General features: G+C 44.2%; 5 protein-coding genes across 5 annotated transcripts; 2 read left to right on the top strand and 3 right to left on the bottom strand.

The window, feature by feature from the left end:
• Nucleotides 1-2,870: 2,870 nt before the first annotated feature.
• LOC5667335 (uncharacterized) lies at nucleotides 2,871-13,527 on the top strand. Its single transcript, XM_001688558.2, has 6 exons — nucleotides 2,871-3,260; nucleotides 9,653-10,165; nucleotides 10,386-10,474; nucleotides 10,552-10,855; nucleotides 10,928-11,217; nucleotides 11,292-13,527. The coding sequence occupies exons 2-6, from the start codon at nucleotides 9,916-9,918 to the stop codon at nucleotides 11,382-11,384; spliced, it is 1,026 nt and encodes a 341-aa protein (XP_001688610.1). The 5' UTR covers nucleotides 2,871-3,260; nucleotides 9,653-9,915; the 3' UTR covers nucleotides 11,385-13,527.
• On the bottom strand, nucleotides 6,735-8,899 carry LOC1275780 (ionotropic receptor 75a). Its single transcript, XM_315067.5, has 4 exons — nucleotides 8,627-8,899; nucleotides 8,166-8,537; nucleotides 7,280-8,098; nucleotides 6,735-7,139 (listed from the first exon to the last, which is right to left on the bottom strand). Exons 1-4 carry the CDS (start codon nucleotides 8,897-8,899, stop codon nucleotides 6,735-6,737), a joined length of 1,869 nt encoding a protein of 622 aa, XP_315067.5.
• Nucleotides 13,528-14,745: 1,218 nt separating the features above from the next.
• Nucleotides 14,746-21,582, bottom strand: LOC1275779 (CTD small phosphatase-like protein 2). The gene is made up of 6 exons (XM_315066.5): nucleotides 21,396-21,582; nucleotides 17,153-19,098; nucleotides 16,631-17,022; nucleotides 16,432-16,551; nucleotides 16,250-16,352; nucleotides 14,746-16,166 (listed from the first exon to the last, which is right to left on the bottom strand). Exons 2-6 carry the CDS (start codon nucleotides 19,091-19,093, stop codon nucleotides 16,101-16,103), a joined length of 2,622 nt encoding a protein of 873 aa, XP_315066.5. The 5' UTR covers nucleotides 19,094-19,098; nucleotides 21,396-21,582; the 3' UTR covers nucleotides 14,746-16,100.
• A 295-nt stretch (nucleotides 21,583-21,877) lies between these two features.
• Nucleotides 21,878-22,875, bottom strand: LOC1275777 (DNA polymerase epsilon subunit 4). Its single transcript, XM_001688557.2, has 2 exons — nucleotides 22,412-22,875; nucleotides 21,878-22,344 (listed from the first exon to the last, which is right to left on the bottom strand). The coding sequence occupies exons 1-2, from the start codon at nucleotides 22,815-22,817 to the stop codon at nucleotides 22,082-22,084; spliced, it is 669 nt and encodes a 222-aa protein (XP_001688609.2). The 5' UTR covers nucleotides 22,818-22,875; the 3' UTR covers nucleotides 21,878-22,081.
• A 1,549-nt stretch (nucleotides 22,876-24,424) lies between these two features.
• LOC1275776 (uncharacterized) lies at nucleotides 24,425-25,187 on the top strand. The gene is made up of 2 exons (XM_315062.3): nucleotides 24,425-24,586; nucleotides 24,648-25,187. The coding sequence occupies exons 1-2, from the start codon at nucleotides 24,540-24,542 to the stop codon at nucleotides 25,063-25,065; spliced, it is 465 nt and encodes a 154-aa protein (XP_315062.3). The 5' UTR covers nucleotides 24,425-24,539; the 3' UTR covers nucleotides 25,066-25,187.
• The last annotated feature ends 2,541 nt before the right edge of the window (nucleotides 25,188-27,728 follow it).

Here is a 27,728-nt window from a genome sequence, read left to right as displayed (position 1 = left end):
AGGCATCTACTTCAATGCTGTACTCAGTGCAGATATCTTATTCACGAAATTATGTAATTTACATATTTAAATGTGTATTTGTTTTATTTATTTTTATTACCAGTTACAATGTTTTTTTATACATGCTATATCGCATATAGATATTAGACCGATCCTTTAGTAATAGTTGATATTTTAGTCGACTCCAGTTATAATTAACAAGTTTCGTGACATGAGTTCTAATTTCGTTTCAATCTTCCCTGGTTGGCTGGAATAAAACGTAAATGTAAATGTCCACCCGCCTTATCCTTTGTTTCGCATGGAGTTTTTTGTACCGCAATCCTTTTTTGGCTCTAATGTCTAATGTAATGTGTGCGGGCGTAGGATGTTTATGTTATTTGCCGTGTATAGGTGCATCAATCGCTTTCATACCTAGTCCGTTGTTTTATTGCACCGAGTTATGCGTATGCAGATCGTGTTGTATGCTTAGTTCGTATGCCGATTCTTGAAGAGAGTATTATTTATTTAGCATAGCGATAATAATCCCTAAATATGATATTTTGCTAGCCAGAACTGTTGATTTTACACGAAAGTCATCAGGTCACCGAAACAACGTTGTACCTAATGTAACCTGCTGTCGCAACAAGGATGGAGACGACGGATGTAACGAGCCCCTCGCGGTGGGCTCAGTACTTTGATGAATTAGTCAACGACCAGTTTAACGAACAGCTAGAGGCTCCACTAGCAGAAAGTGTCATGCTATTACCACCTAGCATAGAATGAATCCCACAAAAAGCTATCCGTCGGTTGAAAAATAACAAGGCACTCGGAACCGACAGAATAGCAGCTAAACTTGTCAAGAATGGAGGTGCCCTATTAGAAAACAAGATTCATCAAATTGTTACTGAGGTCGATGCCATGTGATTGGAATATCGGCATCATCTACCTCATATACAAAAAGGGAGATAGGATAAACTGCAATAAGTACAGGGGTATTAAGGTGTTAAATACCGCCTATAAAATATTCTCCCTTATATTTCAGGGTCTGTATTCGAATTCAAAGAGATAGAAACTATCAAAGAGGATTCCGAAACGGAAAATCAATCCCTAATCAGATTTTCACCATGCGGCAGATCTTTGAGAAAATGGCAGAATACAGACATGAGCTAGGAGCTATTTTGGAATATAAGGCTAAAATAATAAGGCTAGTTAGAATGAATGGGGGCGGTCCCGTGGTACAGTCGTCAACTCGAACGACTCAATAACATGCCCGTCATGGGTTCAAGCCCAGAATGGACCGTCCCCCCGTAGCAAGGATTGACTATCCGGCTACGTGGTAATGAATTAAGTCTTGAAAGCCTCTATAGGCCGGCATGTCCACGTAGGACGTTACGCCAAATAGAAGAAGAAGAGTTAGAATGACTATTACCAACGTTACTTAACGTAAAAACAAAATATGATGTTTAAAGAAGTGTTTAGGATTCGTTAATAAGTTCAGACATATCTGGAATAATCAGTGGCGGATTTAGGGAATTGGGTGCCCTAGACCAGGGGTCTCCAAACTACGGCCCGCAGGCCGCATGTGGCCCTCGAGAGCCTTTTACGCGGCCCGTAGCGACTTGGTAAAGGTTAAAATATTTTTTTAATTATTGTGACTATTTTAAATAAAATGTAAGTGATGCTTTTCAGAGACGTAGACCAAGCCTAAATAAAAGAAAGCCATATAAGTTTTGTATATTATGTTAGTATTTTCTCATAAAGACGAAATTTAAACGTTCGCACTAGCTACACACAACGGAAAAATGGCCCTCAAAACCATTATATGTGAAGCAATGCGGCCCGCGAACTGAAAAGTTTGGAGACCCCTGCCCTAGACGGTAAGACGACGGCCCCCTGTAGATGGTGAACGCGGGGGGAGGAAGGAATACATTCAAATTCCATCCCCTGAGAATAGAACTTTGAGACCCTTTATATGACAGCAAACATGCATGCTCCTTGACTTGACATAATAAGCAGCTCCAAAATCTTTTAAAGCAAGAAATCTAACGACTTGCACTGTGAAAATCCACTTAACGCTCTACGTTTCATAACATAGATATCACAATCAACACTTGTCAATCAAATTGTGTTCGTTAAATTAAAAACATCTCGAAAGCTCATTAAATTGTCCTTTCAAAGCTTTTAACAAGCTTTTATGGCATCTTTATGGGAGCCTTCAGAAGGAGCAGGAGAATCTGAAATCAGCACATGCGTAGTAATGCACGCTTCGTTTTGACAGATAGCATCAAAATAGCTTTAAAATAGTGGAGATAACAAGAATATTTATGGTTCTATATACATTTTCGCTGCAAAGATCTTTAAACATTTCAAAAGCTTACCGATGATTAATCTTTTCTTTCAATCCCTCATCACCATGATAGCTAGAGCGGGAGCTTCGCACGCCACGTAAATGATGCCCCAAAACGTACACCCGTTTATCCTTACCTGTCAACCAGCCTGTCAAAAAAAAGGGATATCCGTCGCCGAAGGTCTGTCGCCACATCTCGCTCTTTCTTTTTCCCATCGACGGTACCTTGTCTTGCCCACTGTCACATTTCACACGGGCTGCAATCCTCCACGGTCGAGAGCGCGTCCTTCGAGCGCGTTCTACTTGCGAAAGCCAGACGATTTGTCACGCCATAAGAACGGCCCCATTAACTACGCAGCATTCTGCAGAAAGTAAACTCGTCACCAGCTTCAGTAGTATCCGGACCAGCGTTCTCGGTGCTCGCGAGTTTTTTGAGAAAAAGTGTTTGCCGTGTTTTGTGCGTAAAAGCCCTTCCACTGTGACGCGTGGCGAGGTGACGTGAATAAGAAAAGGTCCCCGTTTGCATGTAAAGGTTGCTGGAGGGTGCGATTAAAGGCATCAAAGGTATACGTTGCTTGAAGGAATCTTGTCCAACAGTCAGCTGGAGTTAGATTTTTGGAAATAATATTACTAACAATCGGAACCGAGCTGCGAATGGCATAGTGTAATTGGATGGAACACCCCTTGCACTGTGCAGTGCGTCAGGACTCATCAGTGATATAAACAAACGCACCAGGAAGTGTGTTTGTGTGTGCTTGCGAGCATAGCTTGTGTATTGATTTTCCCTGTGTGAAAAAAGTATGATCCCACTAAACCATCTCCATCGTTGTACTCGAATCGGGGAGGAAGCTTATTTGGAGATTTATCCCGCAGCTCCCACACCGACCATGCTCCAGGCCAAACGTTCATCGCACTAAAGCTTTAACCGCCCCGGGTAAGTGGCATCCGCATCCAGTTAGTTGCGGTTTCTATACCAATTATTACCGATCGCTTAGCTGTTCAGTAGGTTTGGTTAAAAATTTTGTATTTCATTTCCATATCCATACCATTTTTGGATGCGAGTGCCAATAGGAAGCTATACTTAGGTTGTAGTAGTTGTTGGAGTGCTGTACTGCTTGATAGAAAGTTGAGTAGCTCGTTTGATGCCGAAAAGCCCGTCCAATTTGCTGGACACGTCTGGCAGCCAGCGCTGTCGCGGATTCGCTAAAACTTTTCCCGTCCCGCAATGCTTATTGCTGCGTGTGTAAGCCTCTCCAGACAATGTGCCGTCTATCGTAGTGTGCGTAGGGACAAAATACGTGCGTGTGTGTGTGCGCGTTTTGGATGTTGTGTACTACCAATCGTTGAAGCCAGCGTCCTTGTGGTGGGACGGAAATGCACGCCACCTAAAGGTGTAAGTTTGCGTGAAAGAGAAGCAAGCGCTTAGACTTTCCACCAACAGCTATTACACGCTGTACACCCCAAAAGCTTTAACAAGGGAAACGCACCACACCAAGACGCAGCATACACCAGAGCGACCCATTTTGTGTACATTTGCTTGAAGGATATTATGTTTCACGAGCTCTCCTCGTAGCTGCTCCATGCACACTTACACACAAATAAACGCACACACACACACACACTAGCGTACACAAAAAGTTAGGTTGATATACGCTGCTACTAAGAGCACTTAATTAAACCGCTACGCCCTCTTCCCTGGAGCCCGATTTCCCGTATGACTGCGCGAACCTGCGATTCCGATCCGTGCGTGGTGGTGGCGTCAGTTCGTCAGCGGGGTCCCATCTTGTTTGTCTGCGTTTTTCCCTTCACGCTTCATCGTACAATTGGGAAGTGATGAGATATTTGATATATGATGTATTATCACCATTAACGCCCTAGACAGCGCTCAGAGCGAAGCCCTGTTGGGTGTCTCCCCATGGTCAACATTGCCTCATTGTTTATTGTTCTTTGGAGCCTGGGGCCTTGGCTTTTGGGCCTAAAGAGGGTGGGGAGGGGCATCATCGACTGTGCGAGGAGTGGTAAAATTCAAGGACAAAAACAAATCGCATCGATTAAATGTGATGCCTATTGAAGCATGATAGTGATAAGGAACTATTTTTGAAATACGGAGTTCATTACGAGAAAGGGAATGGGGATTCGTTTTATATATTTCAAATGATGCAAACTTGTTTTTATATTGAGATAAATATCTCAAAATCTTGTTCTTTGGGGTAATTTGCCACGCAATTTATACGCAAAACGTGGTATACAACCTAAACATTTAAACACAATAATCGATCCCTTGTTTCAAACCTGACGACGATCATAACAATACGTTTATTCAGATTTTGATATTTTTGGGGAACTATTTTTTTGTGTTAAGCTCATCAACTCTAACTTTTAAATTCATATTATGACTCTGAAATTTTGTTTTTGAGAAAATATTCACGAATTGCTATTCTTACCACGCTTGTGTTAGTGTTGCACGCTTCTGTAATGCATTGTAAATTATAATAAATACTAGTTTTTATTTAAAAAAAAATACATATATCTACATCAAATAAACAATACTTGGCGGTGGAAAGCTTCTTCTCTTCACACGTAAATCAATAATTTCGAATAGTAATAAATACTTTAGAAATCGATAAGTGTGAAGAAAGGACGGACAATGCTATCATCTTTCACGAATCTCTTGTAATCCCCGTTTCAAATGATCCCAATCTATCAAAACTATAAATCATAGGCGATCCATCACAGCGCAATTCAACCCCCTCCCCCCCCCCCCCCTCAAACATTACAAAACTTTTGAGGAAGCTATAACTCTCGTGTGGTTTTCAACGAATGAGTAACTGTCGTATTGTCAAAAAAATAGGTAAAACTGAAGGCTACATGATCCTTGGAAAGGAGACTTAAAAACGGGTAAACTTTTTAAAGCCTCTCGACAGCATGAGCATCCTGCTGAATGGGATGTGAAAGATAGGTACGGAGCACAAAAAGTCGGATTTGAAAATAAGCTGTGTCATTACGTTCGTTGACGACGAGTGTCCCAGCGTCAAGTGGTCCCCTTTAGTGAAAACTGAGTAGCGTGTGCCTGTCCACGGGCTGGGTACGGCGATGGACGAGGCGGGACATACCGGCGTGACGACGGCGTGGTTTACGATGTAAATGTCGCCTCTTGTCATTCATGGAAGCGAAGATGTACTTATTCAAGAATGCATTAGCTATTTGAAAGCCACTACTTGACCCTGGACCGGCTGGTGGCATGCCGCACCGCCGCCACTCCGTAAATAAAATCATCCAGCAAGAGGAACTCGTGCGCATCCGTGATGCTTTGTTTCGCTGGTGTATGTCCTCCTTTCTTTTTTTGCACCACTTCCTGTAGCCCTTTCAACGCGGTAAGACTCTATCTATTGGGCAAGGTGACAAACATGTTTTTCACGCGCTTACCGTTGCCCTAATCTTTCGTACCGTGCTCTACTTTTGGCAAGAGTGTGAAAAATATACTTTCCTTCCACTGTTCATACACTCCCTGTTCATCCATGCTGCGAGCTTCAGACTGTGTCAACTTACACATTGGTTGGCTTTCCTGCCCAGGCCCAAGAAATTGAGGTCGTAGTTGAGGCACGCTGTCCGTTGGGTTGTGTTGTTATGGTAGCAAAGTTGTCAGGTTCTACCATCAGCTACCAAACGTACCCACTTTTACGTCCATCAAAGATGGACCAGCCGTGTGCGGCAAGCACTGGCAAAACTACACCGCTTCGGGACATTCCCACCGTCCGTACGTCCCCTCAAGCCCCTCCGCTCGCCCATTTCGTGTGAGGCTTTTTCTCGCTTTTGGCCCGTAAACGAGTAAACTTTTGAAGGACGAGCCAAGCCGGGCCAGATAATCGATAACCAATGGCAGGCAGAGATGCTCGATGTTAGTTTTTCCTGAGTCATGACCTGGGCTAGATGTTGGTTGCCAGGCCATCGTCGGTTGCTGGCCGTTCTGTTTGCTTTTACCGTGAATTGATTGTGCCGTATAACGAGGAAGAGCGACCATCGAACATGTTGATGGTTTGTGTTTTATGTTTTGCTCGGTAAAATATGTTTTGAAATCTATAAAGATTCGAAAGCCAAAAGCCATTCGGGAGCATTTATCGGTAAAAATAGTTCGCATACATACAGGGAAATAAAAATCAATTTATGACACCTTTATCCTAGAATGAAGCATCGTTCATACAACTCGGAAGCGAAAACATAAACATCAAATGAAAATCTCCCGCAACATATCGAGCTTGATTGCCATCTCCACGTCCAATGTACTACAGAGCTCGGGCGTAATGAATGCGGAAGCGATTGCACGCTTATCAATATCGATCCCAACGACTACCTTCACCTAACCCTTACCCCGAACGGGGGCCACCGTTCGCTTGGAGAAGATTAATTTTTAAGCTTCATTTTTGCGTCTGATTATTGCGGTACGAGATTTCAATTTCTTTGCCATCCCGCTCCACCAGGACCGTTCCGCCAGCAGGGTCGCGAGCGCGGCCAGAAACCCTACGGCAAGGAAGAGGTACAGGTAGCGCATTTCCACCACACCGACCGAGCTGAAGCCGGCGTTCAGGTTTTCACACTGCGGCTTCTGGTGAATCCAAATCAGGTTGAACCGCTTGATTATGCCGACCTCCCGCTGCCACATCAAGCGTTGCCGGATCAGCTCCCGGTACTTGCTGCCCTTCACAATCGGTATGCCGAACGGTGGGAGCTTGATGGCTTCCAGTTCCTGCAATTTGCACACCTCCTCCGGTGCGAACGTTTCCTTTATCACCTTGTAGGCAGCGTTCAATTCTCCCTGAATGGCGACAAACGGAACAGCGGCACCGGTGGAGGGGAGAAGCAAGCAGAAAGGAATCAAATTAATATCTAATCCTATCCGTCTCTCAGTTCCGGGTTTTCCTAGCACAGGGCCGTGAGCGGTCTTATCAAGCGTACCTCGTAGGCATACATCTCCTGTTTCACGCGTCCGATGCCCTCGTTCGGTTCCAGGAACGCCTTCTCACCGTGCGGTTTGATCTTCTTCCGATACAGCTCCTGCACGTCCGGGTCTTGCGTCTCCTGGTAGTAAACCCGACCGTAGCTCGTGTCCATAACGCCCGCCTTCAGTGGAGACCGGACCAAGTCCCCCACGCTCGCGATTGCCCGGCTGGGGCTCTGCAGCAGCGCCACAATGCTGGCCGAGTAGGACGTTAGTATGAAGAAGCTGGTCAGTTGTAGCGAAAACATTAACAACCGCGTTCCGTTAAACTGTGGCACTATATCGCACCCCCGCTGGCACATCGTGCCGATAATGTACACTAACGATTCGATCGCGCCAAACCGTTCACCGCTCGTTAGCTGACGGATGGCGATCATCGTCATCCAATAGATCGCCATCAACGCGAAACAGCACGCCCAAACACCGACACTAAACGGTAGCTCGAAGATGTTCGCCACTATAGAGAGCGGTGGCTGGCGAAAGATGATGCTGCTCTTGATGATCAGCGTGACGATCATGAAGTCGGCCACCTCGAGCCGCTCGGTACGCATCAAGGTGCCCAAGCAGCCGAGCTCGATCGAGCGGTTCTGGAACTTGCCCATCACCCCACTGAACGTCCCGTTCTGCTTGTAGCCCACCTTGTCCAGCTGCACCATGTTGAGGGTAAAGTTGAGATCGTACATCAGCTCCCGGATGAACGGAAAGTTTGCCTTGGTAAACAGATCGTGCACATCGTTACGATCATCCATGCCGGTGAAGTATTCCGGCGAAGTTGTCTAACGAACGAGATTGCGTGCTAGAAATTAGAAATCGGTTTCATGTAAGATCACAGTGCGGTCTTACCGCTGTTCCGCATGGCATAGCAAAGCCCTGAAGATTGCGTCGTCGATCTACAAGCTTTCTTCGAACGATCAGCTGTGACCCGTACCGATCGACCGCTGGTAGGTAATTGGATGCAATGTTCACCACCGATAAACGGGCTTTACGATAGGGTTTGTATAGTTCGAACAATTCCCAGCTATCGGATATTTTCTGGAATGCCAGCACGACGTTCGTGTAGGGCATAACGTCTAGCGGACGTAGTCGTTCATTGTACAGAAGTTCCAGTTGGTCCGAGGAATAGGGTCCGGAGTCGATAGATCGTTTCACCGGGAGTTGTTTCTCTACTATCAACCAGTGTAAATTCCCATACAAAAGCTTGTTCAGTAGTTGATCCTGAGATGAGAGAAAATACATTTCGACAAAAACACAATTCGAGACATTATTAGCTAGTAATAGCTTTCCTTTAGTTACTATTTCTCTACCATCTGCCACAGCTTCGAGATCGGTTCGATCTCACACGATGCATCGATCAGTAGGCCTGCTTGAGATACTCGATTAGGATGTATAGCTATTAAAGCTTCTTTGCTCGTTGCATCCACAAATTTCACCAGCAGTCCTTTTTTCGTTGCCGCCAAAAAGAAGTCATACCGTTCCTCTGCCTCCCAGCAACTGATCACCGTCACTGACTTCACATGCTTTGCTGTAAAATAATTCACTGCAAGTGCACTAACATTTTGGTTCCACGTGTCCAACATAGCACAGCAGCGTCCCAAGATCACTGTAAACCCAAACAGCAAGACGGTTCTGTTCACGATCATCACGCTTTTCTTGCTGATGCGATATTGTTTCGTCGTAATAACTGTGCATGTGTTAAGAACGGTAGTAAACTACAAGTCGTACCATTTTGCCCGTTTTCCATAGTTTTTATACTAACATAACGAGTAGTAGTAGTAGTGCTGCTAATAATGTCATTAGGAAAATCGCACAATCACGATAATGAAGGTAATTGCGCGTAACATGCGCGTGTAATATTCAACGAGATCGTGGCGTAGCGCAGTTGCCTGATGCAGCTGAAATGCGTTTGATTGTGAGTTACCGCGTTGGTAGAAGAATTGAGAACTAATTATTTTCAATTTTGAAGCATCCTTACTTAATTGCTTGATTGCTTTACATTATTCAGTATTGTAGGTAGGAGTGGTTTGGTATTCGATTGCTATTTTTATCTTTGTTTTAATGTTGCAACCTGTTGCTAGTTATATGCCCTATTATTTTTCTCTGTTTCTCTCTCTCTCTTTCACACACAATTGCTAGCTTTTACATTATTTTTTATTTTGATATTGTTTCACTAGCGTATCTTTTTTCCTCTTTATTCGATACTTTCCTACTAGTTTGTGCATCTTTTTTGACTGTTTAATCGTGTTCGATGCTGCATTCGCCAAACTGTTTCGCTTTCAAATCTATCTATTATGTTACCCTTATCTCTTCATTATCCTTTACTTTACTTCCAGTGGTTGGGTACACTCTGAATCGCTACTCTGAATTCACCTACACCCGTTGCCTCAGTTGTGTTAAGCTAAACGTTACGCACACGTTACGTTTAACCAAAGTTAACAGATCACGTGGTGTTTCACGTGGTCGCGATCCTTAGTAAAACCATTCCAAAAAACAACCGCTGAACAGCAGCCACCAGCAACAAGCGATACTGCCCCGTGGAAACCCGCGTGCCCTCGCCCGTATCGCACTCAAAACCCCATACTGTTCAAATGCAATAATGGCACCCTTTAAGCTTAAGTTCCGCATGGGTAGTGGGTCGTCGCGTAGTACCTCTCAGGAGCAGGATGTCGTAGTAGATAGTCAATCCAATCCGGTCGGACCTCTTTTAGCGAACAGTGCGAACGCAAATGACTTTGGTAGCAGCACGACCCTTGATTCCGAGCAGAATAACGATAGCCTTGTGTCGATGAGCAACGATCGGCGCGCCTTAATACTGACCAGTAACACTACCGACGAACCAATACTAGGTAATTGGCATTAATTGGCCCGAGTTTGCAAACGGCACGGGCGTATCTGTGTCTGTTGGCAGATTTAACCGAATGTCCGACAGTAAAGCAACAACACTATCACTGCCCGAATACTATTCCACCGGAATCCGGCCACGAACCTTAACTCCTCCCTACCTTTACTGCTGCTTCCTTCCGATATGTCTCAGAAAGTTCTCACGCGCAACGCCTTTCATTGCAGGATATGACAATCCTTCGCTCACCAACACGGAGCCTACGAACGTTATACCATTAAGCCCACCGCCATCGTACGAGCATGTGTTAGAAGAGGTAAGTATCGCTCTCCATTTTTTCCATCGTAGGTGGTGGTTATGGTGTTTAATCTTTTGTTTCACCATCTGTTAAAGAATCGGCTCGCTGCTTTGGATAAGGAAAACAATCGAACATCGTTACTGAACCTTTCGCCAACTGCCCTCGGGTACGAAATGATGTCGAACAATCAACCGGCTGGTACGGAGCACCAACCACAGCAACCTTGCACGACGGAGCAAGGAGGTTCGCCCGGTGCAACGAAAAAGCAAGAATCGATCGATTCTTCGCTCTACACCTGCAGCTCGACGACGACCCCGTCGCAGGAAAACTTGCTCACCTGCACCGGTTCCTGCGATCCGCTGTATCAGCTGAGCTGCAATGAAGGACTGCAGGATTTAGGTAACGTACGCGCGATCGGAGAGCCATTCGCGGAATAATAATCCACAATACACTTTCTGCATTGCATTGCAGCCGAAGAGATGGAAACGATGGCAATCGACGAGACGTGCCTGTCGAACGAAAATCAGGACACTTTATCGCTGGACGAAGAGTGTAGCTCGTACAGCAACTCGCAACCGATCTACGATCAACAACAGCACACTGCCCCGAAGGCGGAGATCAAGGGTCCGGAGATACTGTACAAATCGAGCAAGCAGCTGTACAAAGCGGTGGCCAAGGAGTGTGGCATCACGTGCAAGATGTCCGACCAGTGCCGCTGCTTAGACTGCCAAAGCCGTTACTTTGACTGCGAGTACGATCAGGTAAGATCGAGCTGCATCTAACCGCTTCTTAAACAACGACGACAACCACCTCTAATGCCTTGTGTTTTACGCAGAATGAAAATGAGAAAACTGATGGAGGATTAGGTGCTGGTACGCCAATGTTCATCAGTGAGGTCATGCACGGTAGCGCGTGCACCATTCTCTAAGCCTACAGACACGCTGCAGCAACACTACCGATTGGGATAGCCGTAGTGGAAGGGAAACGAAATCAGCATCAGTCATCGACAGAACTACCAACGGACAATTGTAGTTCCCCGGGGGAAGTGATATGACGCCGTACACAACTGGGCCGCCTACCGGAGTTGTCCGCATGTTGTCCCACACCTTTACGCCCTGTTCATGGACGCTACGAACCTACGGGAGAGGGATAGTTAGATAAGCATAGACAACACACATCGATGGCCTTCAGCAGCTTGCGTTCATGATTCTTAGGGCTAAAGCATTATTTCCCCCCACGATTGATTTACATCGACGGTACTACCATGGCGGGCCAGTTTACCCCACCTCTCTCTCTTCGTGTACCGATGCTGCAGCAACAGCACACGAGTATCGAGAGGGGGAGCGGGCTAACGTTGGAACGTTTCCTAGATTTTGACTCAAATGGTGATACTACTTTTTGCAGCATACATAAGAAGTGTGCGCACACTTACCAACTAACCGATATTAATGTTTAGTATTTCCTACAGATAGTTACAGTAACAGTAGTAGGTGAGGATGTCTGTCTTTTTTAACAAAACGAAAACAGTATTTAATAGCAAAAAACCCCAGCAAACTCGCTCCTCGTGTGGTGCACAGAATCTCTTTGTGTCTGTGAGAGCATTTTTAAATTGGTCAACTTTTCTGATGGTAAGCAGTTGCTTGCAGACACTATTCTTTAAAACGGTTCTTTAGAATCCTGCCTGCCCGGACGGGAGGAATCGACCAGTAGTAGAACGAACATGTGTAATATGCGATCTATGCACAAAATAGATAGGAAGCGTGCTTGTTCTGTTTTGATCTGTCTTTGAAATCTGTTTGTGATTGGAAAAAGAAACCCTACGATCTGGTGTACTGGACACATTCGTTTGTTTCGCATTTTTTTCAGAAGTCGTGTATTATTCGGGCAGGATACATAAGAGCCAAACACTCCTCCTTAACAATGCAACTGTTTGCATCTCCTGGACGAACAAGAATACGAAATATTAGCTTATATTTTTGTAGCAAAAGCAAGAAGTCATTTACAGTAGGATAATGATACAACCATGTGGTACTGATATGAGCATATGATATGAATATATTTACACAATGTAGCAAATTTGAGCATAACGATGCAAATGCAACACACTGCAGCATAGGAAACAGAACGCAACAAATGCTATAAAGGTGTGTAAGGATTTTGAACTTCAATGTCATCCACAAAAGAAGAGAAACACTCATAAGCTGTACCCGAGCAGCAAGTTCGGGCTTTAGCAGGGTAAAACTACAACAACACTTACATTCCAAAACAAAAACCCATGTGTTAGCAACGCCGTTTAATTTTGAGAATAATAGAAACAATCTTAACGCGATGGAGCAGCGTTCGATCGAGTGTCGTAATTACTATACGGTCTAATAAAATGCACGACAAGAAAGCAAACGTGATGCCTAGTAATAGCAAACAGTACTGACCATTTGGTAGCCGTTACTGTAAAACCGTTCTTCAATTTACACGGGTCAAGTCAATGCGACAAACGCGAGCGGTATGTTAGAAGAAACCAAAAACAAACCAAGTGAACCATACCAACTATTCATACAAAAATGCCCCACAAACATACACATCCAACAATATATATATATATGGACGATGTATTACATATTGGTGAATGTGTGAGTGTGTGTGTATGTTTCTATTGCTAAAGCTGAGCAATTGAAGTGCAGTGATCTTCACTGATCTAACCCCATTGGCGTATAAAACGGAACGGAAGTCACTAAACTACACTAAAACGAATTCAACAGTTAACGATTGTCTCGTTGATCGTAACAAAAGTGTGCAAACTTATTTTATTTTTTAAATTACATTAGTTTATTTTCTCTTTCTAGAAACCAAATAAGTTACACCTACGTTGGTAAGCTTTAAAAAGGTGCAAGCGCGGCTGGTGCAATTTTAAATGTGAAGTAACTTGATCGTATTGTTAGATCGATGTACAAAACAACAACAGATAACAGATGGTATGTTATGTGAAAATTGCAACGACACTTATGTTCCACAAAACACAACTAAAGTTAGAACAGTAAAAACAAAATGCACTAAATAAAGAAACATTTAAACTATTTTGCTGTGTGATTGAACGGTGTACAACAGGAAAGAAAATAAAAATGTCGATGTAGAGTGGATAATTCCTTCCCGATACGAACATAATCCGCTCACGAGTAGCATTTAGCAGGCTCCCTTGGGCATCAGGCTCCTTTCGACCGGTTGAACTTTACTAAACAAAACCGAACCAAAACGTCATTCTGATGTACGGAATTTCCTTGTCATCATGTTTGTTATGAAATAAAGAATAACGATCGTCCAAATTTTTAAGAGAAATTAATTTTTATTGAATGTGAAAAAATTCTCATTAATACAGTAATCAAATATGAAGGAAGAACCAAGAGCATTGTGTTGCTGATATTTGTTTATCATGGGGCACATGTTGCATAGCTCGTTTTCGAACAAGAGCACATATAAAAAAACTGTTCATCGCAGCTGATTGAACTGATTATTGCCGCTGCAAAACTGCATCACAACCAGTGTTGCGAACGGTGATAGTCGTCGACATAAAATTTTACAAAATGATACTTTTTGAAGCATCGCATTCTAGATCCACGCATTCATTCGACAATCACGGACAAAAATATCATTTGACACGATGATATTTTTTCTGCTACAATCATTTGACTTTTTGATTTTGCCGTACCTCAAGTAAACTAGATCTTCATCGAAAATGGGTCCTTTTTTCGTGTTTTCGCGTGAATTTCTATACTCCTGTAAGAGAATACCATTTTCCTGGTTCACTGAGTGAAAATATCAAGTGGTCTAATGGCTTAGCATCGGTAAACGCACGATTAAGCAGTTCTGGATTCTCACTGAAAAATGTCAAATGACATTCATTCAACATTTTTTGCAATCATGTCATCGCCAAAGCATTGATTGTTAATGCACAAATGATTGTCGCTTTTGGAAAGTCGTGTCATGGTAACCATGAATATCATGATCAAAAAATGATGTTGACACCCGCTTACTGCGAATATCATAAAAAAATGTCGACAATTAACAACACTGATCACAACCATTCCCTCGCCAATCGGCAAACGGCAGAGACGTTAGTAAACTCTTTCTCACAAAAAGAAACTGTAACTGCTTAAACTCTACCGCGGGAACTATGTGAGCATGGTTTTCTGAAATCCTTCGTTATGAAACAGAAGCTTTTCAAAGATTGCACCTTCACAAGGTAATCGATATCAGGTATAGAGAATAGTTTGCAGCATTATTGAAGAAAATCTGGATTTAATTATTGTTACATATTTGATTTCTTATTTTTTTCATCTCAACAAAACAACTGCATGCTCGACCCATTTGGTCGGAGGCATTTACCGTAATTCTTTGTACAAACATTTCAGACGTCATATCCATGAGTTAATAAATAAAAAAATATGTATATCGTTACACGCTAGATATTACAGTATTTCAAAGAAAACGGAAGAAACATTTTCAATTAACAATGTCGATCGATCATGATCGCAATCATCATAAACGGTGATCGTAATAATATTAACTTGCTACGTTTTTGCTCTACGTATGTGTGTGTGTGTGAGTGATCAAATTTAACCAGGAATTCCATCGTATAACTAAAGCACTCCTAATACCCTTCTCTACGCTGCTTTCGCTTTTCTTCACTTATCGAGACGACATTCAACCGCATCCGTTAAATATTATTTTCCATTTCTTACATTTAGACTAAGGTGAGTTTAAACTGTGTGTGTGTGTGTATTGAGATACGTGTAATTCATGTGCTCATGTGATTCTTTCAGCAGTATAGTTAATAGTAATGCATCTGATATTTTCGTAATTTGTTCTGTTCGCTATGGCATCCCAGGTTGTTGATTTGTTCTTGATCGTTATATATCATATTTATCAATTCGTTTGTCTTGCTGCCTTGTAAGCAGCAGCAGGCACCAGCAGTAGGCCACCATAACGGGCTCATTCACTGATCTGGCAAAAGCAAAATTATCATACATCGCCTGTATGTATATTAATTCCGTTCCTTGAACGACGACAAGAGTTGGACATTACGCTAAGCATCTAAAGTTCTCATATTGCTACAATTATTCATTAAATCGATTTCATTTCTAATCTTCTCTCGTCGTTTCGAGTATGGGGATTATGGAGTTAATTGGTGGATTTGTTTAAGATTTGAACATGAATGTGTTTAGCAGCACAGTCTACACAGTCTGCCTTCTTAAGTAAATCTGTCAGTTAAACTATATGCTTGTGCAAAACGGTATCATTGTATCCATATGTTGTCATACTATTTTTGTGTCGCATAAACATGAATGTATCATCAATAACATACACACAAGCACCAAGTGTCTTGCGCACATTTCTACCATCCTTGCGCGCAGGCTTGTTTGTATCTGTGTATGCTTAATAAAAGAGAATAGTTAACTGAAACTAAACGTCGTAACTATTAAATATTACTTAAGTGGCTTTGTCTGTACACTTCACTTGACGACGCTAGTCCAGAAAAAAAACAGCTGACATAAATACAATTGGAGTGAAACGTGCTTAATTAGATGAAATTGTGAGATTAACTAAGGTGCTGCCGTCAACAACATGTATTGCCGTTAGATACGAATTAAGTTTAATCTGGCGGTAGGAAAGAAAAGAGTCGGAACTTTTCACGAATGTGAGGACGAACATCTTCGCGCTGTAAGATATACAATAGAGAGTGTCATATGAGTATTTTGTTGTTGGGGTACCGTTCATGCACTCGAGTAGTAAAAAACTTACCATTTCAACGAGCCGTTCCAAAAATGGTAAAATTTTCATCAACTCCGAATCGCTCTGATCGACGAACCAACTCTCTATTGGTATACCATTTTCCAGCTGGTATCTGGAATTTCAAACAAATGTTTTGTAAATAATTTTCGTTTTCGAGCCTTGAAACACGTTTGCAATCAACAATCACTTACCCAAATGCCTGTGGTGAATTATCAATGATGATGGTCTTGGAAAGATCCCTGCCCAGTATAGTCAAATCTTTAATGTAATTTCCGTTGACTAGGACACAATGCTCGCGGAACAAACGGTATCTGTTCAGCGAAACGAAAAAGTGTCAAAGTAATTATATTTAATACCACGCCTTCCGATTTCTCACGCACAAGCACTTACTTAATGAGTCGGCGATCCGGATCAAGCAGATTGAGCAGCTTATCGGCATAGACCCGCTTCGAGGCGGTAAAGAGAATCACCTCGAACATTTGCGATACCCTCTCGAGAAACTCGCGGAAGTACGGTCTGGTACGAACGAACACTGTGTACTTGCACTCTTGAAATAGCACCGGAAACTTGAAGCTCGCATCGGAAAGCTCCATTAGACTGCAATGCACCAGCGTTTCGTCTAGATCGAGCACCAGGCTGAACTCTGGACTGGAGCGTGTCTTTAGCGGCAATGCGGGACACTTGGAACGCATTTCACAAGTCAACGGAGGAAGATGCTTGATGAATAAGTACGGGTCGAACGCTCTATATGCGGCATCGTCATGCTGTCCATCGTTCGACTCCTAATGGGAAGTAATTTAAAACGTAAACACAATTAATATCATTTAACTATTTTACGTCAACGAGATAAGGATAATTATTGACCATTGAATCAATTAACAGACCAACATGTCCAATAGATAACAAACTTACATCCATTTCAATGCACTCATTATTCTCCAGCTGCATAGCTGCCTCTGTGTCGTCGCCGCACATGGGAATTGATTCATTGCACTCAATGTTGTGGATCAGTGATTCCTGCTCCGATCCATCCAGGGCTCGTTGGTGTTGCAGATGATGCTGCTGCTGTTGATGGTCCTGCTGCTCCCCTCCTACTCCTCCTCCTCCTCCTCCGTATTCCGTGATGTATCCCGTCGTCCCGTGGATGTTGGGCGAAGCATTGACCCCATCATCCAACATCATTCCGTCCATGTTATGGCCCATGCTCGAAAGCGACGTTAGAGCTTTCAGATTCTCGATGGCCGTTGTGTTGAGCGACGAGAAAAAGGCGGAATCGTTCAAGCTGTCCGTGCTTGATTGACCGCAGCTAAGATTAAGCCCGGCAGCAGCAGCCGCATCGCCACAGCTCAGGAGGGCCTGGGTAAGCAGAGCATTGTAAGAGAAGTCCGTGTACTGGCCGAGATCAGTGGCATTTTTGTAGTGTTCCTCATCGAACATGGAAATCAAATCAGAAGCAACCGCTACGGCGGCGGCTGTCTGACTAGGAGAATAGCTGGATTGCGGCTGCTCCTCGTACCCTGTGCCAGAGAGCGACGAACAGTTGCTATACGCGATTGGTTGAAAATTGGACGACAGCGATGAGGCTCCCATCGATACTGCAGATACGGAGGCACCCAGTGACGTATTGCAAGACGTTGATGACGACGACGACGAGGACGATGATGTCGACGAGGAGGAAGAGGACGAGGACGAGGATGAGGACGACGACGACGAGGACGACGAGGACGACGACATCGACGATCCGGCAAAATCGATGGAGGAAGCGGTCAGCGGGAACGAGGCGATCATATCGCCAGCAATTAGATTAGCAGAAGACGTATCCGGTGATATCGTGTCCGTGGTTGAGTCCACTTCCGGCACAACGATATCCAGCGAGTTAGAAGATATGATTGCACTTGACTTTGGAAAGATTCCCTCCGACGAGGTGGACGGCAGGATTGTATCCTCCTCCACGTAGCAGCTGGGGTTTACTATAGCCTTAACGTTACTTACACATTCGCCCGCAGCCTCAGTGCCGAGGTCTGCCGTTGTACTATCGCATTCGGTGATGCACTTGGAGTTGAGCTGTCCCGGCCCTTCCAGGCATGCAGGTGCCCCTACTGATGCCTGCGCAACGCTGATCGGTGGCAAAACGATCGAGTGGCCCAACAAAGTGTTTTTGTTCGAGTCGTACGAAATGATACTGAACTGATTGAGCGCATCCTCGGCCGAACCGAGATCGTCTCCAACTTTCCTAGCGTATAGTCCACATTCGGTGGATTCGGTGGAAAAGCTCACATCAGCCACATTATCAACATGCGGTGGCGTGTCATTGTTGGAGGATACAATGCCTGCAGGTAGTTGCTGCGAAGAACAGCTGGAGTGTGTGGGTGAATCTTCGAAGTGCTTCTGATCGATGACAGTGGTACCATCGAATAGAGTGAGATCGTTATTATCCTGCCAGCAGTTTTCTTTGCAATCGTCCGGTATTGTAATCTCTTCGCGACTGGCCGACTTTCGGCTTTCTTCACCGCTAGCAGCAGTGGGACGATTATTCCGCACCGGCTTTCCAACTGTTGTCGCGCGCCTTGCAACGATGCTTCTTGCAGGTGGATTATTGGGCGTAGCAGCGGCGGTCCGGCACCGCGAAACTACGGTAGATGAAGGTTCGGCAATCGTCGTTGACACTTCTGGTCGACATTTGGGCACCGCTGATGGTACGGATCGCCGAGACGAAGACACTACGAGTTCGACGGATGAACTCTTTTTTGCTTTTTGGCTAGCCACTTTGAGTGGGGATGGTTTGAACTTGACCGCGCTTCGCGTACTACTTGAACGCAGTCGACGATCTCTAGTCTCGCTTCGCAGCCACATTTTGACTAAAAAGATATTGTTAAAAAGCATTGTTAGCTCGCTTTTTGTTATATGAAATGCAAATATTTTGAAATGGATAGCAAAATGACACATTTGGAATGAGTGTTAAAATTATACACATACAAGAACTAGCTCAATACATTACTCTATTGGCAATCTTCATTATTTCATAACCAAGGGACATTTTGGAACATTAAAAGTAGTGAATCAGTGAAAGAATTTCAAATCATTTCGTGTTGTAATTATTTTCTCATCATTTGCTTCCCTCGGGAAAGTCCATATCGACCACAACATCCTACATTCGTTACAAGCCGCAAAGGATTGATGGCACGCGCTTAATTATTGCATCAGCCCAAGGCAAAGACAATGAGATTTGATTGTAGTTCTTCTTCTAATACGTTTTCACGTTGATGCCTGCAGTTGCAACTGATTATCAACAACCAAAATTTAAATATATTCATGGCCAACATGGACTTCCATCCGAGAAGAGATCGAAGTTGTGCTCCGCCGTACTGCTGCCGAACGGAACAGTATTGTGCCGAGTGCGCGTGCCCATAGTAGAGAGGGAAGTTTGCCGTATCTCTCCATCTCAAATCATTCGCGTCCAGTGTTGAGATTTTTAACTACTCCTTTCCCTTATCCGCGTGGAGGACCACGTTTTTGTTAAACAGTCAACCGGAGATTGCAACTTCTAGTCACAAGAAGACATGAAAATCTATTAATAGCCTTTACATCGTGAGTAATCCATGGTCAATTGGACGGAGATCTCTCTTCTTCCGTGTGCTGTATGTACTCTCTTGCTGCAGCGTGTTTTAACGTGTTTAGTTGTATCATCGCTCTCTCTCTCTCTCTCTTTCTTTCGCACGCACAAGCACGAAGACTGTTATCGGGGAAAGGGTGTTTCGTTTACGGAAAACTTTTTCTTTTCTTCTGCAACCGAACTCCCTTGCAATGATGCACTTTGAATCAATTTCATGCAATTCATATTAATATCATTAATATGATGAGATCATTCATTTTTGTTTGTTGGAAAACAGGTAGATTATTAGATGGCATTGTTTTTTGATGGTATGTTGTATTTAAAAAAGAGGGCACACGAGGGACCCCGAACGACCCATGCAATAAGCACCCATCCATCCAATCCACAGGGGCTGGTGAAACTTCTCCAGAGCAGTGACAGTGAAAATGCACTTACTATTCCCCCTTTCCATTGCAACCCAGCTCGCAGCGAAAGTGTACACACTGACAGAAAGAATCAGGTGAAAAGCTGATTGTATCCGCGGCAACAGATGAATTCACCCATGCACGAGAAGAAGGGAGAGAAACAAACTCGCCCTTCGCAAACGGAAAGGAATAAAAGAGATGCGAAGAGAAGGAGAAATTGAAAGAGCGAGACCCTTCTAGCGAGATCTTCCGATGCAGTTTTCTCCTTCCCTTGTGCGCACTGATGCTGGCCTGCCGAAGCATCGCGACTGCCACAAACAAAACGGGCTGTTTTCTGTTTTTATTTTCATTTTCGCAGCTTTGTGTCGCGCGATATTTCGCGTGCTTGCTTGTTTCGGTCCTCGCACTCCCCCCACCACCCTGTGCCACACTGACAACAAAATACTTCCCAGAGTCTGTTCGCGTCCCAACACACTCTCTACGTCGTTCGACTGCATTTATTTCCCTGCCGTAATTTTCAGTGGCAGACCCCAAACATACGCGCATTCACGCACGCAACTACAGCTTATTTTAGCGCTAGATGAATCTCTTCCATCGGAGCACGCGATACTCTTTCGTGCGTTGGTCGCGTTTCGAACGCGAAAGGAACGAGAGGAGCTAGGCAAGCTTACCCTTGCCTGCCGTTTCGTTCTTTCCTAACAATAAACAGATATTTGATTATAAACAAATTTGCTGCTGAGCCCCTCCCGCGCCCTACCGCGAGGACGCTTTGCACGTTCGGGGTTGTGCTCTCGCATGCTCTTCGACGCACGACACAAACTCAGCGCAACCGTGCACGATGATACTGGCGCGTTTTTTTTTTGTCTTCCCGTTTTCAACGGCGACCACCACACACTGGTGTTCCCTCTAAAATCGATTTTAAAACAAGTAACTCCACTATGATGGAATGTTTTCGAAGCGAGTTGGTATAGAAAGATACCGATATTCACCTGACGCTTTTGCCCCTACGGTAGCTGTACACCGAGAACGCCGATTAGTCAGTTTTCGCGGCGAAAAGATTCCTCCCAGCGAAGGGATCCGCAACAAAGCGTATTTTACCAACAACCATACCCTAGCGGAAGGAAAACTTCACACTTACCTTGCACGGCACACGCTTTCCATTCGTTCAAAACATTTCTAGCGCGTTCATCACCAGCCAAACACCGTTTTGTGCGCTTTCACGCGCTCACACAGAATTTTCACTGTTTTGATTTTCTAAAATGGCTACTCTTTTGACATCAAACTACCCCGAGATCACGTACACCATACCGGTTGGGTTGTGTTGGTGTATACGTACAGGATGGGGCATGCGATTCACGTACTAGTATGCGTGACATCAATGCAACAAAGTAGCCGCCTGTGAAAAAACAGCCGCCGACTGAACACAAGGTTCATATAGAAATAATCATGGCGGCTATTAAATTCGTGCCAGTCTCCGTATTTAAAAATAACAAAAAAATGCACAGATTCACCAATATATTAGGTGTGTGCTTGGGATATTGTAGTTTTAATCTAAAGAAAGTTCCATTCTGAATTATTACATGTCATCATTTTTCATCAATTTATTACTAAAAATTCAAATACAAGGGAAAAACTACTTTTTTTATTCAGAAAGAACGGCTTCGGCCGTATTGCTTAAGGAAAATCTACTTCTAAACAGCAAAATTAAACAGGACAACGGTATTTTTGCAAATAAAAGACACGTTTCTAAAAATAGCATGATATGTCTTAGTTTCTATTAGTCGCCAAACTTCTTAAACCTAGCACCATTCGTCCTTAGCAACTCTACACATTCATCATTCCTTCAAGAAACACTAGCGAGTCGACGTTATCTATTGCAGTTTCAACATCTCTCTTGCTCATCGTCTTCTTCTTTGAGGCAACCGTATGAAAGCTGGTATCTTTGGCCAATGTTTGAAGAAACAGTTCTGCCGCTTTTGTAACCAAGAATATCGCCTCGGCCGACACTATTCCTACTTCCGGGTCCAGCTTCATCATCTGTTTAATCCGAGCAAATGGAAACTGTGCCAAACGTTCTTCGGGTGATTCTAAAAGTATAACAAGTAAAACCGACAATAAGTCATGGTACAATCTGATAGCGGTCCTTCGCCGTACCTTTTGTGCTTGCAGCATCAGCTGCATTTGGGTTAGGGACGCTCGATTCTACCACCTCTTCAGTTTCTGTTCTTTCATCGGCATTTTCCACATTTACATCGGGTTCCATAAGTTCTTCGAAATTGTCCGAAGTGACACCAGCGTTGCTCGAAGAATTATCTCCGTTTTTGCTGCTTTCTTTACCGAAATCGATGTCCTCCGAAAATACAAGATCGGGAGTTTCCTGCTCAGCGGATGTACCCACTTCCTTTTCAGCTGCGCTTGCAGTATCTTTTCCGGGTTGTGCAGCAACATCTTTCTCCTCTGTCGACTTGTGGGTGGATGCTTCTTGCTCAGAATTTGCATTTCCAAATGCTGCTTCATCTTGCGTGCTAAATAAATCCTCGGAATATTGAGCCTCTTCCATCCTGCTGCAATTTGTTTAATTTTGGTGTGGCGCCAAATCTCAACTGTCATGAAAAGGTAAACAAAGATAGAAAAAAAAGATCCAAGATCCAAGATTTTATATTGCACGAAGTGTGGCCAGATTATTTTGGCAGTTTTCGGTAGGCGCAACAATATTTTATCGGTAGTCTTTGAAACTCGAAACTTAACTCGAGTTAAAAGAAGTGAAAGCGCAAAAAGTGGTAAGCGGGATGAGGGGGGGGGGGGGGGTACTAATACGCAAAATGAAAGTTTCATTTCAAAAGAATATGCATCCTTTACCTAGGATATGGTTTAGATTTTGTTCAGCGGTTACACAAATGAAGGTCTTTCTGAAGTGTTGATCTGAAATTTGTACTAGGAATTCTAAGCCAAAGAAGGACTAAGATGCAAATTTTCTTCTCAATGGTGGCAAGTTCTTTTTCTCGGGCCTCCACGCGACCTTAGAGCCGCTGCAGTGCTCCATCGGATACGATTTTATCGTACGTGCTGTCATTTTATTTTCGCTGGATTATTTAGATTTATTTGATTGTTTGGCTGAGTTTTATAGTACAATGATTAAAGAAATTGAGATTTTTTCCTTCAAACCCTACATACATCGGTATACATCGTTATTTCTGGTTACTTTGCCCACAGGTCAAGGCGAGCTTTTTGGCGGCCACCGTCGCAAAACCGTCGCAAAACGTCAAAACCGACGAAACAAGTACAGTAGAACGTCGATTATCCGGGGGTGGATTAACCGGCGGGTGGCTTAACCGTGCGCATAAATCTGACAGCTGTTCATACGTACGGCGAAAGTTTGCAGCGATAATCAATTGGGTAACCAGTTTCTTGTGCAGCTCTGTACCCAAGCGCCACAGATTAAGCTTAAACGACTGAAAAATTGAATATTCATAGAAAAAAATGAAAGCTCCACAGCTTCATTGGTTTGATCAATAGATGGCGTATTACAACTCATCATTATATTGCTATCCTTTTCTTGCAATGTGTTTCGGCAAGTTTCATCTTATCATAACCTATATAGCCTTCTAACTTTCCGAGCAAAAATCTATATGAATGGTTGTGTGGTCAGATACGTGGGTATCAACACCAACGACCATTACTCAAATCTCACTTGCTTCAGTGCTGGTGGTTTCCATTGGAGTTTAGTATTTAAACAATCGTATCGCCGTTCTAGTTCTAGCGATGCATAACTTCAATGCGAAACCATACAACAGTACAGAGGAAATGAGAAAGCTCTCCTCCAAGCGATGAAGCTCAACTGGTTGGGGTATCCCACCAACAGAGAGCGCCACCTTTTTTGCTATTTTTAGAATGCATGAGTCGTTTGCCGTCTGCTAAACGAAGTCTTTCTATATTCCGTTTAGGTATAGTGCTTGAGTCGTTTAGAAGCCGTTTAGTGGTCGTTTAGTGGATTTGTGGCACTTGGGCAAGCGCCACAGATTAAGCTTAAAAGACTGAAAAATCAAATATCTGTGATTTTCAGTAGGATAAATGGAAAATCGGTAGTTTTAGGGCGGTCATCTGTGAATCGGTAGGCATATAAAAAATCGGTAGGAATACAGATAAATCGGTATTTCTGGTCACTCTGGTTGCAAACTTCAACTTCACAAGCCAAAGCAAAACATAACAAAAATCCATCACAACATTGTGTAATTTTCCTACGAAATAGACTTTCATTTATTGACCATACATAGGTTTAAGCATGGCCCAAATTTTAGCAGTCCGCAGATTAGCAGCACTATTGAAAAAGTAAGTGTATTCAGGAAATAAACCCGAACCAGCAGCATTACAAAATTGTGTTTATTTGTAGCACACATCGCTGCCAGTTCCTGCCGGCATCGGCCAACATTGCCAGTTCAACGACAAACCAAAGGCAAGAAAATCGCAAAGAAGAGGTCAACAATGAACCGATCAAATATTTCGGCAGCCAGGCATCTCGCTGGACGGCACAGCGTAGCCGGGAGGGCCCCAAGGGACAAGATATTCCGTGGTTTCAGCCGTACGTGGTAAACTTCAGTGTGGCAGTATTTCTCATCTACTTCTGCATTTTGCGCGAAGAAAACGACATTGACGAAGGCTTGGGGCGGTCGCTTTTCGAGCATGTTCCGGGGCTGGAGGAAAAGCAGCTGATTCTGAGCTACCACTACAACAAGGAGAACGGTCTACCAACGCTCGATATCGAAAACAGGATGAAAGAGCTGGGCATGAACTTTGAAGCTGCCAATTAGAGCGGTTTGTTACAAAAAAAAGTTGATTTACGTTAAGTGGTTTTGCTGTGTACCATAATATCTAGCCTTTTGAAGTGTAAGCTGTAACACGCGATAAAATAAATTAGTTTCCAAAGTGTAAATGCTCTTTCCGGTTATGATTTTCCCCGATTCACGTGATTATAATGGTTCGTACATAGTGATAGCTTTGTTATGTAAATTGAATAGTTCCATTCAAATAGAAAAATTCCAGAGAAAAAGGGAAAATCTTTTAAAAAGTTTTTTTTACTTGATAAAAACAAACCAAGCTTGCTTGTCCCCCAGTTGTGCTAAAAATAACCTGATCCTGGTTTCATTTTCGGAACTGTAAGCACCTTTACCGATCCTAAAACTGAACCTGAACCTATCTTTATCTTGTTAGTGATACCGTCTTCAACAAGTTTAGTTCGACAACTGATACCGAATACAACCCACGTTCCATCTAAAATGCCCCGAACAAATCCTGTTTCAAGAACTGATCACTAATTGGATACTAATGATACTAATAACGAAGTATTTACAAATCATGAGCCCGCCTTTTGGACAACATTGCACTCAAAACACACCAAATGAAACCCATTCCCAAAAAATTGCTCAATCATTTCACTCATTACTGAATACGGCTTTGTCCATTTTGAACCGATCTCGATCATGTAACTATTGTTTTTGATGTATGTAATTTACTGTACTCTTTATTGTACTTGTACTACCGTATTGTACTCTTTACAAGTAATTTGCATTTGGAATCCCGGCGAAACTGATAAAGTTAGTTAGAATGACTATGACCAACGTCACTTGCCAGGTGAGGGTGGATGGAAAACTCTCAGGACCTTTTGCTATCACCAAGGGTCTGCGCCAGGGGGACGGGCTTGCCTGTCTCCTATTTAACCTGCCACTAGAGAGGGCCATCCGCGACTCGAGGGTGGAGACTACGGGAACCATCTTCTATAAGTCAACCCAGATCATGGCATACGCTGATGATATAGACATCATTGGTCTCCGGCTCTCCTATGTAGTAGAAGCCTACCAAGAGATCGAGCAGGCGGCAGAGAGCCTCGGATTGCAGATAAACGAGGCAAATACCAAACTGATGGTGGCAACATCAGCGGGCCTACCAACAAATAATCAGGATCTACGTAGGCGTGACGTGCAGATAGGTGAACGCACTTTTGAAGTCGTCCCACAATTCACCTATTTTGGGTCAAAGGTCAGCAACGAAAACAGCATGGAAGCTGAGTTGCGCGCAAGGATGCTGGCTGCCAACCGGTCATTCTACAGCCTGAAAAAGCATTTAGGGGCGCCACAAAAGTGGTCCCTAATTTTTTATGTCGCGAACGCGTTGGGTTTCGTGAGTAGGAAATACGGAACTTTATTTTACACTATATTATGAACGGTTGCGCACGTTCGTGCGAGAGGGTTTCACGTTGAGGAAGTTTCGAGCGCGGAGCGAAGGAAGAGGTCTGTTCGCTTTCGAGGTTGGGTCGCAAGAGAGAGAATGTGCTCGCTGACAGCAGGAAGTGTAGCGCTGGACACGCGGCGCACGTCACTTTGACACATTCGTGTGCCTGGTGAGTGCGCTTCACGGAGATCCGTGTCCTTGTCCCTGGATGTCACGATCGCTCACGATTCTCACGCCAGATGGCGGTCTGGTCGCTACAGTACTCCCCTCCTAGAGCGGTGTCACCGGTAACGTAGAGGTATGATGACCTTCCGCTGAGACCTGGTGACGCCGGTCGATACCGTCTGGTCGTTGCGGCGTAGGATGGAGGGTGGTGGGGCGTCGACGGCGGCTCGGTCGGTTTGTCTCGATGTCGTCGGGTGCGATGGTGGTGCGGGTGTCGTCTGATTACGCACTGGTTGTTCGCGCGACGTCGGTTTGGAGGCTGCGGTGGCGTCTCTGCGGTCCGAATTTGCCTGGACGTCCGGTAACGGCAGAGTTTCCGAGTGGTCGGTTGTTGGCGGCAGCAGGTTTGTCGTTAGCCCTTCCCACGAGCACTGCGGGGCCGGGGTGGCTTCCTCTTCTGCGCCATACGCTGGTTTTAAGCGGTCGATCGAAACCAGCGTTGGCTGTCCACGTAGGAGTATCTGAAAAGACTTAGGATTGCGTGTAAGAACCTTATATGGACCGTGGTAAGGTGTAGTTAGTGCAGGTCGGACGGTGTCGTCGCGTATGAACACGTGAGTACACTTGTTCAGATCGGAATGCACGAACGGTGTGCGGTTGGTATGCCAAGCGGTGCTCTGTGGTCGAATGCTGCTCATCGTCTCCTCTAACGTTTTGGCGAAGTCGGATTGGTCGGCGAGGGCATTTTGCGGTTTCGCGATGAAGAATTCTGCCGGGATGGTCAACGTCGTTCCATACACAAGTTCGGCTGGCGAGGCGTTGATGTCATTTTTGAACGTGGTTCGTAGCCCAAGCAGTATTAGCGGTAGGTGTTCGCTCCATCTTGCGGTGTCTTTGCAGGTGATTGCTGCTTTAAGAGTGCGGTGCCACCTCTCGATTATTCCATTTGCCTGCGGGTGATAGGCTGTCGTACGGATGTGTTTCGTTCCTAGGGCTTTCGTCAACTCTTTGAACAAGGAGGATTCGAATTGTCTCCCTTGGTCCGTTGTTACGTGCGCCGGAACTCCGAATCGGGCGATCC

The sequence above is a fragment of the Anopheles gambiae genome, chromosome 2 (genome assembly GCF_943734735.2).
Source record: "Anopheles gambiae chromosome 2, idAnoGambNW_F1_1, whole genome shotgun sequence".
Lineage (NCBI taxonomy): Eukaryota > Metazoa > Arthropoda > Insecta > Diptera > Culicidae > Anopheles > Anopheles gambiae.
The sequence above is the reverse complement of the archived record's forward strand: the minus strand, read 5'-3'. Positions and strand labels throughout refer to the sequence as shown.